Source organism: Lipotes vexillifer, unplaced genomic scaffold, assembly GCF_000442215.2.
Source record: "Lipotes vexillifer unplaced genomic scaffold, Lipotes_vexillifer_v1.1 scaffold699, whole genome shotgun sequence".
NCBI lineage: Eukaryota > Metazoa > Chordata > Mammalia > Artiodactyla > Lipotidae > Lipotes > Lipotes vexillifer.
The window spans coordinates 61,389-78,090 of NW_006788818.1; the positions used below are offsets into that span (position 1 = coordinate 61,389).

Sequence of the window (16,702 nt, forward strand, 5' to 3'; positions counted from 1 at the left end):
GCTATACACTAGAAATGCAAAGATAAATAAGCAGGGGAAACATTTTTTTAAATTACCATACAATAAGAGTTTTTCAAAGAAGGCTTTATTATAAGACATACAATTAAACCAGAAGATTTCACAGTGTAGTCCATGGATTCAACATAGCACCTAACATTTATGTACTTAGTATTCAAGGTGTGAAGAAGGTGCTGAAGGGCAGAGGGTAAGAAGGTCTGTTAGAAATTCAGAAGAGCAGGCCTCACTTCAGTGTGACTGAATCAGAATCAACATTTCAACAAGATCCCCAGGTGATCTCAATCATATTACAGTTTGAGATGCACTGTTAAGTAATGATGACAGAGGTCAGAAATAAGTGCATTTGAAGTTAACAGAACTCATGATCAGTTATTAAAGGGGGCAAAGAGGAAGAAAAAAAAAGTAAGAAATCTTGAAAAATACATAGCAGGGGCTTCCCTGGTGGCGCAGTGGTTAAGAATACGCCTGCCAGTGCAGGGGACACGGGTTCGAACCCTGGTCCGGGAAGATCCCACATGCCGCGGAGCAACTAAGCCCATGCGCCACAACTACTGAGCCTGCGCCCTAGAGCCCGCGAGCCAGAACTACTGAGCCGCATGCCACAACTACTGAAGCCCATGCCCCTAGAGCCTGTGCTCCGCAATGAGAAGCCACCGCAATGAGAAACCTGCGCACTGCAACGAAGAGTAGCCCCCGCTCGCCACAACTAGAGAAAGCCTGTGCGCAGCAACAAAGACCCAGCGCAGCCAAAAATAAAATAAATTTATTTTAAAAAAAAGAAAACTACATACCAGAGAAATTAAAACTGAAAAGTAATCTGCCAAGCTTAGTCAGATGTTTAGAGTCTTAGAAAAACTTGACAACAAGTAATGTCAAGATTTATAGCAAGCTTTCAACACATTCAAACAGCCCACCTACAGCCAGTTATTGGTAGGCAATGAAGCTGAATCACCCCTGCATTCAATAGACTTTTGAAGGTTACTACAAGAGCATACCTATTCTCAAATGTCAGGCATACAACTGGGGTGAGGGAAAAGGAAGAGCTTTAAAACAAAGACTTTTCAAGAGAGAGTGTGCCCCATCATACCTTCCCAAGGGAGAAAGGAACCGGGGAAAAGTCACTCAAAAGAAAAAATGCAGCCACATTACGATTTACAGACAAAAGGAGGTAACTGTACATACACAAATATTCAGAGGAGAACCCTACCTTTCCTTGGTTCTGGGGAAGAGGAATGTACTAGAGCAGACCAAAGTCCAGCAAACCCAACAAGGTATTCAAAATGAATGTGAAAGGATGGAAATCATCCCACCTTCACACACACAAAAAAGCTATAAAAAAGCTCAATAAAGCTATAGCCTAGAACTAATCATGCCAAATGTAATTCATAAACCTTGACTGGTTCCCAGGTTAAAAAATAAAATAGCTATAATTGAGATTTTTTTTTTAGGACAATTGGAGTCATTTGAGTGTGGACTGTATGCCAGATGATGTTGCTGAACTACAGTAATGTGGTTTTTCCTAGGTGTGGTAATTGTGTTCTTGTTTTGAGGAGATGCATGCTAAAGTACTTAGGCATGAAGCATCAATGTCTGCAGCTTACTTTCAGATTATTTGGCAAAAATGAAGAGGGTATGTATAAATATACACAAACACACACATAACAAAAGTTATTTTTCCAAGGGTCATATCATATGTGTACTGATCACTAGCAACATATATTCACTGAGTGCCTTCAAAGCTAGCTAATCCGACTCCTCTTCTATCGTTAAGAGTTGGAGGTGCCATATGTGGCCATGAAACACAGTGAAGACAATGGGCCTATACCTGTGGCCCAAACCCCTTTGAAGCCAGTTTTATACATTCAGTACAAACTTATGGAGCACCTGGGATTGTTAGATCCTGTGCTCACTACTGTTCTCAGAGAATCCTGTGCTCACTACTGTTCTCATGGAATTTAAGGTCCACATGGGAAAGAACAGACAAGTCTCAAATAATTCTTACCAAAATGATAAATACCATATAACCAATATGGCTCTAAGGAAGCACACAGGTCTGTTCAGATTCTTGGAAGATTTTTCTGAACTCCCACTGTGTCTCAGGCTTTGGGATACTGCAAAGAAAAATCCACAGTCTTGGACCTCAGAGAGTTAATAAATCATCACACAGAAACAAAAATGCTTGACTGTGGCATTTATATAAGTTCCTGAACTCAAATAAACCACCATAGTTTCCTTTAGGATCTTCTGCTTGAAAGAGGAATCCAGTCTTAGGTCACATCTGAACTCTCTGACCTGTTAATAATGTGCAAGTTCCAGAATCCTGTGAGATAAATACCTTTCTTTCCAACGTGCTAAACAAGATAAACAGAAAACGAAGTCTGTGGTGCTGCCTTCTGGGGCTTTAAAGTTAAATAGAAGGACTTCCCTGGTGGTCCAGTGGTAAAGAATCCACCTTACAATGCAGGGGACACAGGTTCGATCCCTGGTCAGGGAACTAAGATCCCACATGCTGCAGGGCAACTAAGCCCGCGCGCCACAACTACTGAGCTCGCGCACCTCAACTAGAGCCCGCGTGCCGCAAACTACAGAGCCCACGTGCCCTGGAGCCTGCGTGCCACAACTAGGGAGAGAAAACCTGCACTCCACAACTAGAGAGAAGCCTTCGCGCCGCATCCTGCCTGCTACAAAAATAAATTAAATAAATAAATAATAAACAAAATCTTTTTAAAAAATAAAGTAAAACAGAAAAAAGCAACATGAAAAAGGCAGGGCTGAGCAGGCGCACAGGTTCATCTAAGCTTATGGAAGGAAGTAGGGGAGGACCCTTAACCTAAGAACAATTGTAGAATGCATAAGAAAGATGTTTAGAAAATGGCTGAAGGTTAGAAATGCATCCAAATAGTGCAGTGATGGCAGGAAGGGGGGGAAAATGCCCCCTGGATTAGGATTCCTGTAATAAGACCCATCAGAGTCCCTTTTCTATCTGCTGCTCAGGAAGATGGTATATAGGACAACTACTCGCATTTCAATTTATAGCCAAGAGGACAGCTATTACTGCATCACTTCTCCTTAGTAGGAAAAAACCAGTCTGCTTACCTCTGGAAAAAAGTCTGATTCATTTAGATGTCTCAGTAGTTGTTGCATGAAAAAACAGAAGTTACTGATTTCCTAAATTGCTAGGAACACCTAATCCTGACTTAGTGTCAAAAACCAGCTTTGTAAGAAGACAACTGGCAGGGGCTTGGGGCTAAATTAGGAGTTTGGGATTAACAGATACACACTACCATATATAAAACAGATAAACAACAAGCACCTACTATATGGCACAGGGAACTATATTCAATATCTTGTAATAACCTATAATGGAAAAGAATCTGAAAAAGAACACACACACACGTAGATATAGTATAACTGAATCACTGTGCTGCACACCTGAAACTAGCACAACATTGCATACCAACTACACTTCAATTAAAAAAAAGACAATGACACCCATCCTACAAAGTGGCCAGCATATTTGTATGAAAGAGAAAAGACAAAAGTTCTAATGGACAGTCATGGAGTCCTGCTCACTCAAACACAATCTGGCACCTCCCCAAGTTTGTCAACCTTACCATATTCTTTACACATTCAAACACACTTCCGGGGAATTCCCTGGTGGTCCAGTGGTTAGGACTCCGAGCTCTCACTGCCAACCGCCCAGGTTCAATGCCTGGTCGGGGAACTAAGACCCCACATGCCATGCGGTGAAAAAAATAAATAAAATTAAAAAACAAACACACTTCCTATAATCAGCACAGCACCTATGGGGCAGTGACTTCCAGACCACATTAACTGGTAGGACAGTAAAATCCTAGCATTCATCCTGGTACCAACAATCTGTTATTCCTCATCAACAGATCTCCACAGGAAACACTAATTATCTTAAATAAACTGGTAAGTTATATGATCATGTGTCCCCTTTTCACAGTACATACTATCTCAATTTAAAAATATGACTAGGGACTTCCCTGGTGGTGCAGTGGATAAGACTCCATGCTCCCAATGCAGGGGGCCAGGGTTCGATCCCTGGTCTGGGAACTAGATCCCATATGCATGCTGCAACTAAGGAGCCCACTTGCCTCAACTACAGACCCAGTCCAACCAAATAAATAAATATTAAAAAAAAAATATATATATATATATATATATATGACTAAACAGAAAGGACATACCATCAAATTCTTTATCACCTTTCAAACATATTATGTCCCCCTACGCCCTCCCCAAAATCGTATCTAAATACTCTTGAAGCTTTCCATCTTCCTCTTCCCTTTCAAATATGTTAAGTGGGGCCAGGCGAAGTAGACATCTACTTTGGGTGAGGAGTCAAGACGGCCCAGAGCAGAGTGTCAGAGCCCATCTGGGACAAAAAAGACAGTAACCACACGAGGAGTGTCAGCTAGTCATGTGGCGCTGGAGCCCCAACAGGGTGAGAAGAGCATCCACAGAGGGGTAACTTGACATACAGTGCCAAAGTGGGTTGAGGAGGGCACCTCCATGGACAGGTGGCCTGCCATAGGGTGTCAGAACCTAAGCAGAGTGAGACTGTCAATATGGGAGGGCACAGGGTGCAGGAGCCCAAGCAAGGACATCTCCACAAAGCCCAAGCCTAGCATGGGGTGTGGAAGCCTGTGCCTGGTGAGGTGGGTGCCCATGTAGGAGAGCATCCAATGTTAACAGGGCAGCTCAACTTGAGGTGTAGGAGCCCAAGTACAACTGGCACAGAGAGTTGGAACATGAGCAGAGTGAAGAGTACCTCCATGCAGGGGGGGATCTGGAGTGTGGAGTCAGAACCCAATAAAGATGAGGAGGGTGTTCCCAGAGGAAGGTAGCCTGACACAGGGTGTCAAAACCAGAGCAGCGTAGGAAGGAAGCATGCCTGCTTGGTGGGGAGGATGCTGGAGCCCAAGAGGGATGAAGAGAGCTCTTGGGGGTGGAGGGCAGGCACAGGGAGGCAGAGCCAGGTGAGAAACATACCCATACCAGAGGGTGACCTGGCATTGGAGTTTAGAGTTCAGGTGTGGGGAGAAGGGTTTTTTCAGTGAGGCAACCTGGTGTTGGTGTCAGAGTGAAGCAGGGTGAGGAGGTCATTCACATGAGGGAAGGAATGGCAATGGGAGATCGAGATCAGATTCATACAGGAGGATCAATTAAGTAAATATATATATTAAAGACAGTGGGAGCCAGATTTCTCAGAGAAGGGAACTATGAACATGGAAAGAAAAAAAACCCTAGAATAAACCCTGTGATGTTGGATTGAACTTTTATGTAATACCTGTATGTGTATGTACACACACACACACACACACACACACACACACACACACACACACACACACACACACTCCTTAGCTCTGTCTACCAATAAGGTCTGGGAGTAGTGACATCCCAATGGCAATGGGTATACCTAGCATCCTAATCTTGATTTCTAAATATCATTCTTCATTAAAAGGAATCAGAACTCCTCAAAGAAATGGTTAATTCCAGGCTGGGTCAGGAAAAGTACAAGAGTGCCTAGTAATCAAAGAATGATGAAGACATATCATAAAGACAGGAAAGGCTTAAAAGTAACCTACTGGTCAAATTTGGGACATTTAAGCATCGAAATAAGTAATATCAAATTATAACCCATTGAATAAAATAGGAAACCCCAAGTCTACACTGACAAATGAATAAACTGAAACTTTGATAAGGACAGTATATTCACACATTCTCAAAGTACCTCCTCATAAAATACTTATCAATTACAAAGGGGAAAAAAGTTAACTTCATGAAGAAACCTAGTAGACACCTCTTTAAGTGATCAAGTAATATCATTAATAACAGGATAAATCAAAATCACGTACCACTTTACAGGTTACAAAGAGAAAAATGCAGTACCACTTCTATGCTATTCCTGTCAACATTGCATAAACTGAATCTAATGTGAAGAAACATCAAACAAACTCAAGTTGAGAAAGATGCTACAAAATAACTGGCCTGTAATCTTCAGAAATGCCAAGGTCATGAAAGTCAAGGAAAGACTGAGGAACTGTTCCAGACTGAGGGAGACTAATGAGACATGACAACTAAATGTAACAGAGATTCCAGACTGGATCCTTTTGCTATAAAGGACATCACTGAAACAATTAGCTAGTTTGAATGGGGTCTGAGGATCACATAGTAAAATAAATGCATCAACATTTATTTCCTAAAAAAAAACAAAAAAACAAAAAAAAACCTTTATTTCCTGGTTTTCATTGTGATATTGTGGTTCAGTAGGAGAATGTTGTTCGTTGGAAAATACACTAAAGTATTTCAGGGAGATGGGGTGTCATATTGACAACTTACTTGCAACCTTTCTGCAAATCTGAGATTGTTTTAAAATGAAAAATATTCTTCAAAATTTATTCTTCAAAAAAACAGAAACAATTGGTGAATCTTTTTTTTTTTTTTTGCGGTACGCGGGCCTCTCACTGTTGTGGCCTCTCCCGTTGCGGAGCACAGGCTCCGGACACTCTGGCTCAGCGGCCATGGCTCACGGGCCCAACCGCTCCGCGGCACGTGGGATCTTCCCGGTTCGGGGCACGAACCCGTGTCCCCTGCATCGGCAGGCGGACTCTCAACCACTGCGCCACCAGGGAAGCCTCCAATTGGTGAATCTTGAAAATACTATACTAAGTGAAATAAGCCAGACATAAACAGACAAACGTTGTATTAGGCACCTGGAATAGGCATTCATAGACAAAAAGCAGAATAGAGCTTACCAGGGGTTGGGGGTAGGAGGACTGGAGAGTTATTATTTTATGGGTTTGAAGTTTCAGTTTGGAATGATGAAAAACTTCTAGAAATGGAGAGGGATGATGATTGCACAACACTGTGAATGTACTTAATGCCACTTAACTGTATGCCTAAAAATGGTTCAAATGGTTAATTTTACGTTATGTATACTTTACCACAATAAAATGAAGTGGAGAAAAGGTTTTTTTTATAAGTGCTCAATAAGTGTATATTATAAGATGTAACAACATTCGTTTCAAAGTTATTTATAGTTGTGACAATTAGAAACTAGTTTAATTATTGTACAATAAAGGAATTGTTGAAATAATAATTGAGACTTTTAAAAGTGTATAAAAATAGTTTATGTAACAATACAGCATTTAAAATAGCATGGGAATAGATAACTAATAAGAACCTGCTGTATAAAAATAAATAAATTAAATAGAATTCAAAAAAATAAATAAATTAAATAAAACAGCATGGGGCTTCCCGGGTGGCGCAGTGGTTTAGAAACCGCCTGCCAATTCAGGGAACATGGGTTCGAGCCCTGGTCTGGGAAGATCCCACATGCCTCAGAGCAACTAAGCCTGTGTGCCACAACTACTGAGCCTGCACTCTAGGAAAGCCCACGCGCAGCAACGAAGACCCAACACAGTCAAAAATTTAAATAAATAAATAATTTATATATTTTAAAAAACTTTACAAAAATAAAATAAAATAAAACAGCATGAACTGCATGACCCTCTTTGTTTCTAAATAAAACTAAAAACAGTTGGAGCATAAACAGGTGTTTTCTTAGGTATGATTATACATGATTTTTATTCTTGCTCTTTCTGTATTTCTAATTTTTATTAGAAATATGATTTACTTTTATAATCAGGAAACATTTAAAGTTATAAAACTAAGGAAGCTAAAAAGTGGATTTGCTTGTCTATAATCTTGTGAACATTTTTGGGTTGTTAGGTTTTTTTTATTGTGGTGAAACAGAAAAGTTTTAACAAACAAATTAAATCAAAGACCCTAAATTTACCAAGGCTAGCTATTCCTTCACATTTGAAAATAAATCCATATATATTTGGGTTACTAAAAGATGAGAGCAAGCTCTGCTCACAATAAACCACCCAAGTTCAACTCCAACTATGCATAGTATAAATTAGGTGTGTGTTCCGAGGTAAGTCTGCCTGCAGCTACGTAAAGCTCCCTATCAAGGGCCACAGCAACATCAGATACCTCACCTCAAATGGGTTCAAATTGAAGTAGGAGGAACCAGGACGAGTCAATCTTTCAATCTGATTTTTGGACGTTAGAACTGAATCTCTCTTTTCTATTTGTTTCACCTAAAATAAAGGGGATAAAAACCTCATTAGTAAAGCTCAGTAATGAACTCTGAATTGTCATCTTAACAAGTTACTCACAGACATGTTCAGTAAACATTTATTTGCGTGTCTACACGTTCAAGGTGTTTTGCTAAACACTTTGAGAAATAATTACAACAGCTACCATTTACTGAATTTTAATATAATGTAAAAACTTTACAGGTGTTTATTCCTCTCAACAATCCTATATGGTAGGTACCACTATTATCCCCATTTCGCAGATAAGAAAACTGAGAGTTAGGTCAACTGACTCGTAACCAGCCAACCTGTAAACCAGATTTTTTCCCAATTACCCAATTTATAAACCAGAATTTTAAGCCCAACAGTTTGACGCCACAGCAAGGCAGCAAGAAGATTCAAAAATAAATAAGTCACAGCCACTGCCTTCAAAGAGCTTCCCCTCTAATGATGAACGATGTACTTGTGAATGTTCACATTAATTTACAACTTTTTAAGAAAGGAAAAATACAATTACACTGAAATATACACCCAAAGCAGCACTAAAAAAGTGTGTGGGAGGGAGCAAATAACTCCACCTTTCTAACTCTAATAGCTAGAAAAATCCCTGACCTGAACACAATGCTAAAGAGAACAAGCACCAGGTAGTCCCAGGAAAACATCCTTGGTGCCACTGTCAGAACTGAAATTTTAGTTGGAACGAATCTCTGGCATGTTATATATACCATCTTTATTTCTATGGCCAAAATGGATTTGGAAAGGATCTCAGTAACATAAAAAGCTAATCCATTTCAGCATCTTCCCTCTTCACTCTTTTGTAAAATTAGCACGCCCCTCCCCCCACTCTCTTTTTCCCAGACTCATTTTTCTTCATAGCACTTATCACTACCTGACAGTATATTGTACATCTATTCATTATTTATCCTTCTCAATAGAATGAAAGTTCTATGAAGACAGGATTTTTCTCTCTGTTGTTCACTACCATTTCTCCAGGACCTAAACAGTACACTAGACCATATCAGGTGCTCAATAAATATTAGTTAATGATGATTAAAGGGTCCTCCTTTAGACACTTTCTCTCATTAAATTAAACAAAACAGGATTGCTTTTTTTTTTTAACTAAGAAAGAGTAATTAAAACAAGTTCCACTATAACTGCTGAGTACTCATGAGAAGCCAGTAAACTGGTACTAGTGCATGAACACTTTCAAGTGAATTAGACATTTTGAAAGCACAGACTATAAATGGCCATATTAACTTGTTTTTAAACTTAATATTTTGGAGAAGCGACTACGTAACAAGCACTGTTACAACTACCAGAGATAAAAGATGAAATGTGACATGGTGCTTTACTCTCGGTCACTCACAGCCAGGTGGGGAGCAACTCCATTCCTCAAATCCATGGCAACCTGAAGAGGCCCACTTTCATCCTTGTTTTAACTCTTTACAAAGATGCTTCTGCTTTATATTTCATGAAACTTTCTTATACATTAAACCCTTTAACCCTCATTAAAACTCGTTTTAATATTAACTTTCGTTCTACGAACGTGGAAATTGAGGATTGCAAAATCAATGGCTTGAAAGCATTCTGTCACAGTCACGTTAACTGCCTTGCACGAATCCAATCCGAGGTCCTCTGACTCCAAAAGCCATTCTTTCCTTCATTTATTCATTCATTCGTTTACTCAACAAGTATTTATTAAGCAACTACTACGTTCTACGCGCTGGAGATGTGATAGTAAACGAGGCTCACACCAAACTTACTCCCTCCCAACATGATACCGAGCTGTCATCTGCTCTAAGACCCAGCACAAATTATTTCACCTCCCTAAACCTCAGGTTTGTCATCTGTAAAAGGGAGATAACGCCTACACGGCAAAATGCAGTGCCTAGCGTTCGCTAATGGCAGAAATAACTACCAGGAAAACTCACTACAGATAACTAAGAGTAGAGGGTGCTTCCGTTGAGAATAAAAACGGGGGCCAACCCGGTTAAGTCGCGCCCAGGAAGGCCCAGCCTCCCAGCCGCTGCCAGCCCCCGACTACGCGGACCTGGGGAACTCTGCGTGCGCCCAAGCACTTCGTTGGCCGCGATCGCCGCCTCCCCGCAGACGCCGGACCCCCGCCCCTTTCTGTCGTCCAGGGGATCTCCGCGCCGCAATATTAGGAAGAAATGCACACACACTCCCGAAGCCCCCACCGCCCCAAAGGCCAGAGAGGAGGGGCTGCCCAACGGTCCACGCCAGAAGGACCACTGCCTTCGCCCGCTGGCAACGTAGCCCCAGCGGGGTCGCCCCGTTGCCGCCATCCCTCACTCTGTGTTCACCTCACTGTAGAAGGTCATAAATGCCTCCTCCGTGCTACCGCCGCCACCCGAAGCCCCGCTCTCTCCTGGAGCCGCCATTTCCCCGGCCCAGCCACCATGTGACTCTTCTGCGCAAGCGCTACCTCACGTCTTCTTACAGGTCCGCCTCTCCCCCTTGTGACTCTTAAAGGGCTCGCAGCCCAGCCAGACACCTCCAATCTAAGTAAATTTTTCTTTAAACTGGGGTTAAATACACGTGACATACAATTAACCATTTTAAAGTGAACAATTCAGTGGTCTTTAGTACATTCACAGTGTTGTGCAACCATCACCTCTATCTAGTTACAGAACAGTTGCATGGCCCCAAAAGGATACCCGGCACCTAATCAACATTTCGTACGCATATTTCCCAACCCCTGGCAACAACCAATCTGTGTATTGTCCCTATGGACTTACTTATTCTGGACATTTCATATAAATGCAGTCATACAACATGTGACCTTTTGTGTCTGGCTTTATTTGCTTAACATAATGTTTTCCAGGTTCATTCAAGGCATAGCATACATCATTACTTCATTATTTTTTATGGCTTAATAGTATTCCATCACATGTGTATACCACAATTTGTTTATTCATTCGTCAGCTGATGGACATTTGGGTTGTTTCCATCTTTTGGCTACTGTGAATTGGTGCTGCTATGAACATGTGTTGAGTACCAGTTTTCTATTTGAGGGGTACAATTTCCTAGAAAGGAATTTGGTAATTCTATATTTAACCTTTTGAGCAACTGCCAAGCTGTTTTCCACAGCGGCTGAACAATTTTACATTCCTACCAGCGATGTAGGAGGTTTACAATTTCTCCACATCCTCACCAATGCTTGTTATTTTCCATTTTTTTAAATTACAGCCATCCTAGTACCTAGATGGATCTTTTGCACAAACTCAGCAAGACCCTCCACTGGATGCCCAGCCAGGACATAATCAAGAAACAATAGTATCTGAGAACTAGAAACAGTTTCTGAAATGAGAATGGCACTTAAATATCTAGAAACACAAAAAATTATTATTACTAGATAGTGGGCTTATGAGTGATTATTATTTCTAGCCTTCTGCTTTCGTTTTTTTCCAACTTTTCTAAAATGAACATTTGAAAATATGCCCTGCAGCTATTTCCTCCCATTTAACTCATACAAACCAGGGCTGGTATTTTTCCAACCAAAAGATGATCAATAAAAACTGTTCAACAATTTCATGGAAAGCAAAGAAGATATTTTTATAATCATGAATAAGATCTGGCCCAACCCTCTCAACTAAAGGAGAAAAAAGGTGGGCCCAGAGGGAGAAAATGACCTAGGCAAAGGCTATAAACTACTATTATCTTGTTCACGTCTGTTAGATGGCTTAAGGAAGGTCAAGGCAAAGCCGTCCCTAGACTCCTGCCTATGCTCTTTTCCACTTCATTGCACCACATTGCCAAAAGTCCTGTTATCAAGCCCATTTGATAACATATCAATACATTTTGCAAATATTAATTCAGTGTCTACTTGATTGATCAAGGTCCTAATAACTTCATAAGCTCAAAGGTGCAAGAACAAAACAGGGGGCTATGATAGAATGACGAAGGAGGTCAGAGAAGTTTTCTCTGAGCTGACGTTTAAGCTGAGACTTGAGAGTGAAATGTTAGTGCAACAAAAGAACATTGACCATATACACATACATTCAAAAAATTTTTTTTCCCAACCCTAAATGACTAAGTCAGGGCATCCTGGACATAGCCGCCCCCGCCACCCCCATATTACCCATCTTATTGATGCTAGTAGTCCAGGAAAGGGAAAGCTTCCTTTGGGTGCTTAATAATAACTTTAGGACTGGAATCGTGAGGTGGGGATGGACGTCACGCCTAATTCTCATAGATCCGAGAGCCGAAATCTTGGCTTCTGCCCCTCTGTTCTAGCTTTTCTCCTATCTCCTCCATTATTTTTCTCCAGGCCTTTGACCCTCTCGAGCCCTTGCTAGGGGTTGGCTAAGAATAGGCCCGCCTCTAGGTCAGGATTCGCTGCAAACTACAGGAACCCCGCCTCTCCCTCTCGTGATTCGCTACTCCCAGGTTCATCCTGCCTCTCCAGCGAAACGATTGGCGGCCTGGCCTGCAGCGCCGTTAGCTCCTGCGAAGAAGTTTGCACCTCCGGTCACTGGAGGGGTGCTGCACTGACAGCAATGGCAGCCACGGCATTGGCGGCGCGGACGCGGTTCGGCGTGTGGAGCGTCTGGGCCATGCAGGGCCGGGGCTTCGGCTCGGAATCGGTACGCCGGCGGCGGTGCCTGTTGCCCTAGCCCTGAGCGCAGATACCGTCTCTGCCGCCCTCACCTTTACCAATACCCCCGTGGCTTTCCGCAGGCAGACAATCTCGGCTCCAGTGCGGGCGCGGTACGGGACGCCGGTGGAGCCTTCGGAAAAAGAGAGCAGGCCGAAGAGGAGCGATACTTCCGGTGAGGCCCACGGGACCCCGAATCCAGCCCTATATCTCTCACGGCCTTCCAGTCCTTCAACTGTCAGTCGCCCCACCCATCCCTCCCTGGCGCCCTGGGGCGCCCCATCCCCCAGTAGAACTCCCGGCCCCTGAACCCATTACACCGAACACTTGAGGACCCGACTGTCGCCACCTGTAGGGCGCTTCCCTTGCGCTGCCGAATCCCAAGGCCTCCACACCCAAGCCGTTTCCACCTGCGGGCCTTCAGAACTCGCCAACCACCGCTCATCTGTTCCTGAATCATTTACCATCCCCACCCGTGGAGTTTACCCCGCATCATGCCAAACGTCCCCCAGATTCGTCCCAGAGTGTCTAGATCCGACGGTTCCAATACATGCAGACCCCCTGAGCCTGACTCCCTCGGCCCTCACCCACCCATCACCCCAGGCCTCAGCTTTGCTAGCCCCGCGTGGATAGATTCCCTGACTCCTCAGACCCTCTCAGCTATTTCTAGACACCCCCCCACCTCTCCAACTGGCCTGAGCGAGTGGGTCGTCGAGCATGTAGCAGCTGCTCATGGCTGGAACGCCATCCCCCACTCCCCGGAGACTTGGCCTGCTCCACCCAGCCCAGCTTTTAGGAGTATGGCGTGGGCTGGGCCTACCTATCCTGTTTACCAACCTCGAGTTATCTTACAGTGACTTCTGTCCACAGTGAGGAGCAGCGTGGAACTAATCTAGCTTCTGCTTCTCCTTGACCTATCTTCTCTTCCACCCTCTCTCGCTCACCCTTAAGAATTACCACCATGGCACCTGCCATACGAGAGAGACAAGGTGCAGCCCTTAGAGAGCATCTAATTGACTTCCTGCATTGTACAGTTATGGAAAACAGAGGCCCATATGTGGCCGAACCAACATTTGAATCATCCCTTCTTGAGACCTAAACTTGGACTGCCAAGTACTGCGAGAGACTGCTTCTTTTTTTTTTTTTCCCCTCTTCATTTTGGCCTTTACAGTGGGTCTTGCAGTTCTCAGGTAAAGAAAGCCCTAGATTAACTGGGATAGGACACATATATTTGTCCTTTAACTATGCCCCTTCGTATACCCCACCCCCACCTTTTGCTCTTCTTCCCCGCAAAAGGGATTCTGTTCTCTGGGTTGTTCCTCTAATAAGTCCCCCAGTTAGGGACTTAAGTCATACCTCTCTGGAGTTTTCTACTGAATCTGAAAGGAATCCATCATTAGCAGTGGAATTTCAGGCACTAGCACCAGGAAAATGGAATCATTTTGGTCATCTCCTAAAAATGATACACCTTAAGGTGGAGTATTCTTAAGATGGGGCTTGAGAGGGTAGAAGAGGATGACCAGCCAGACTCCCATGGGATTGGTACTCCTGTTCTTCGCCTTAGGTATTTCAGATTATGCTTAGAGGTCTCTTTGGGGTGAAGGATTGGGATTAAACCAAGAGCCACTATGTCCTTGTAGAGCTCGTGCTAAAGAACAGCTGACAGCCTTGAAGAAACACCACGAAAATGAGATCTCTCATCACATGAAGGAGATTGAGCACCTGCAGAAAGAAATTGAGCGGCACAAGCAGTCGATCAAGAAACTGAAACACGATGATGATTAAGTGCACACAGTTCCCTATAGCATGGCTACCTGTTATTGCCCACTTCTCTTAAACCAGACATAGTTCTGGTTTAATTAATATCTATCTGTGTGCTTCCAACAAATTATAATAAATTGTCATCAGTGAACTGTGTCTAATGCCTTCTGTCTGAAGAGGGGTAGGGGAATACACTACTGAACCAGTAAAATGAATCAGACAGGGTACCAGCAGTAGGAAACTTGGAGACAAAGCACAGTGTGATAAGTGCTGTGCAACATGGGGGGACCAATGTGACATGGAGAATGTCACATTGGTCCCCCCATGTTGCACAGCACTTATCACACTTTCCCTGTCGGACACTAGTCAAGAGGTGTTCAGAGAAAGCTTCTTAAGGAATAAACCTCAATCCAAAGCGTAAGGTCAAGAGCAGCCTGGAAAACAGGAGTGATTGCTTCAAAAGGTGTAATTCAAGGCACCATCAATAATCACACCATTTTGCATTTATAAAATGGAGTAAACAGCTCTTCATATGAACTAGTTAGCCTTGTTCTAATTATCCTTGTGCAGGTTGAGAAGGCTGGAATTAGAAATCATGTGTTGCCTTGGCATCCAGGTGTTTTGACTCCTAACCAAATGTGTTAACAGCACAGAATCAGAATTATTTCTTAGGTTATATTTATTTTTGCCGAGTATGCTCTTGATTCAAATTAGACTTTAAGGCCTTGTTTAGCTAAATTATTATATAAACTACTTGTGTAATTCGTCCAGACAAAAAACAAGACAAAACTTCAAGTGACCTATGGGCCATTGGCAAGACATTTTCAATTCTCCAGTTCAGTACATCATTTGCCCCAGAATTGTGATGAGTCTTTTGTTGTAAGACCCTATTACACAAAAGCCTTTAGGGCCACTGAGTGATAACAGCTTGGATAAGTCATTGACCCTGCCCTTGCAGACCAGAGACAATGGCTGTTTCCAAAACTTGTCCATGATGCTACTGATGAAAAGTTTATTTATGGTACTCTTGAGGTATGAGTGCTGAGATTCTAGTGGCCAGCAACAAAATGACCTCAAAGATGAAGTGCAAGAAATGATTATATTAAGTCATATACCTTTTTTAAAATTTTAGAACACTACAAAATTTGAAAAGTTTAAAAATTGGTTGAGGAACAAGCAATATCTTCCATTTCGCATTTTTGTGACCAAAGAAAGGCATACAGAATCTCTTTAAGTTTGGGGATTCCCTGGCAGTCTAGTGGTTAGTACTCCCTGCTTTCACTGCCATGGGCCCAGGTTCGATCCCTGATGGGGGAACTATGATCCCGCAAGCGACGTGGCCAAAAACAAAACAAAACAAAACAACCTCTTAAGTTTGAAGATGACAGTGTTTTCATGACTTACAATCAATAATTTCCTTATTGGGAATGATGTTCCTGAGTTGATTCCTCAATAGCAGTGTACCATCTGCTCTTGTCCTATATTTTAAATAAAAATCAATCTAATGATGATTGAATCAAACAAGCAAAAAGTTGGAACTTTAAAGTGAAAATGAGGAATCGTGAGTTTGAATTCTGAAAAAGGTTAAATGAATTTTTGGAGCAGCCTAATTTAAGACTACCTGAGCTTTATGGGACTTCCTGGTGGTCCAGTGGGTAAGACTCTGCACTCCCAGTGCAGAGGCCTGGGTTCAATCCTTGGTCGGGGAACACATCCTATATGCATCCCGCAACTAAGAGTCTGCATGCCACAGCGAACATCCCGCATGCCGCAACTAAGACCCAGCGAAATCTAAGTAATTTTTTTTTTTTTAAACTGGGACTTTCTGGTGGCACAATGGTTAAGAATCTGCCTGCCAATGCAGGGGACATGGGTTCAATCCCTGGTCCGGGAAGAGCCCACATGCCGTGGACCAACTAAGCCCATGCGCCACAACTACTGAGCCCGTGAGCAACAACTATGCACTTTATAATTGTTTGCTCATTAAATCTCATGATATTTCTGGTAAATAGGTTCATTAGCTTAATTTTATAACCAAAGTAACAGAAGCAGGGAATAGTGAATAACTTTCTCAAGGTCACACAACCAGGTTTGTGCTGAGCAAGAACTTTACTTCAGAACTCCTGCTCCCACAGTCTTGAGTTGCAGTTCCAGTGTGGCGGGTTCGCTT

At 42.7% G+C, this 16,702-nt stretch overlaps 2 protein-coding genes across 3 annotated transcripts in view; one reads left to right on the plus strand and one right to left on the minus strand.

Moving 5' to 3' along the window:
• Window positions 1-10,582, minus strand: part of DNAJC8 (DnaJ heat shock protein family (Hsp40) member C8) — a 22,749-nt gene extending 12,167 nt beyond the window's left edge. Inside the window, exons 1-2 of the mRNA XM_007461797.1 lie at window positions 10,478-10,582; window positions 8,055-8,156 (exon numbers count right to left, since the gene is read on the minus strand). Coding sequence (XP_007461859.1) covers window positions 8,055-8,156; window positions 10,478-10,555 — 180 coding nt within the window. The 5' untranslated portion in view covers window positions 10,556-10,582. The remainder of the gene's footprint in view (window positions 1-8,054; window positions 8,157-10,477) is intronic.
• A 2,067-nt stretch (window positions 10,583-12,649) lies between these two features.
• On the plus strand, window positions 12,650-14,679 carry ATP5IF1 (ATP synthase inhibitory factor subunit 1). 2 transcript variants are annotated; one of them, XM_007461798.1, is made up of 3 exons: window positions 12,650-12,760; window positions 12,855-12,946; window positions 14,412-14,679. In XM_007461798.1, exons 1-3 carry the CDS (start codon window positions 12,674-12,676, stop codon window positions 14,554-14,556), a joined length of 324 nt encoding a protein of 107 aa, XP_007461860.1. In that variant the 5' UTR covers window positions 12,650-12,673; the 3' UTR covers window positions 14,557-14,679. The 2 variants fall into 2 exon arrangements, with proteins under 2 accessions (XP_007461860.1, XP_007461861.1); XM_007461799.1 differs by lacking the exon at window positions 14,412-14,679 and adding an exon at window positions 14,336-14,372 and having other exon boundaries at window positions 12,674-12,760.
• Window positions 14,680-16,702: the final 2,023 nt, after the last annotated feature.

What these genes read in the sequence shown, in the direction of transcription:
- ATP5IF1 (XM_007461798.1), top strand. Translation starts at nt 12,674, where the DNA reads ATGGCAGCCACGGCATTGGCGGCGCGGACGCGGTTCGGCGTGTGGAGC. An exon ending in GGGGCTTCGGCTCGGAATCG is followed by an intron (nt 12,761 to 12,854) that starts GTACGCCGGCGG and finishes GGCTTTCCGCAG; the next exon opens with GCAGACAATCTCGGCTCCAG. An exon ending in GAAGAGGAGCGATACTTCCG is followed by an intron (nt 12,947 to 14,411) that starts GTGAGGCCCACG and finishes ATGTCCTTGTAG; the next exon opens with AGCTCGTGCTAAAGAACAGC.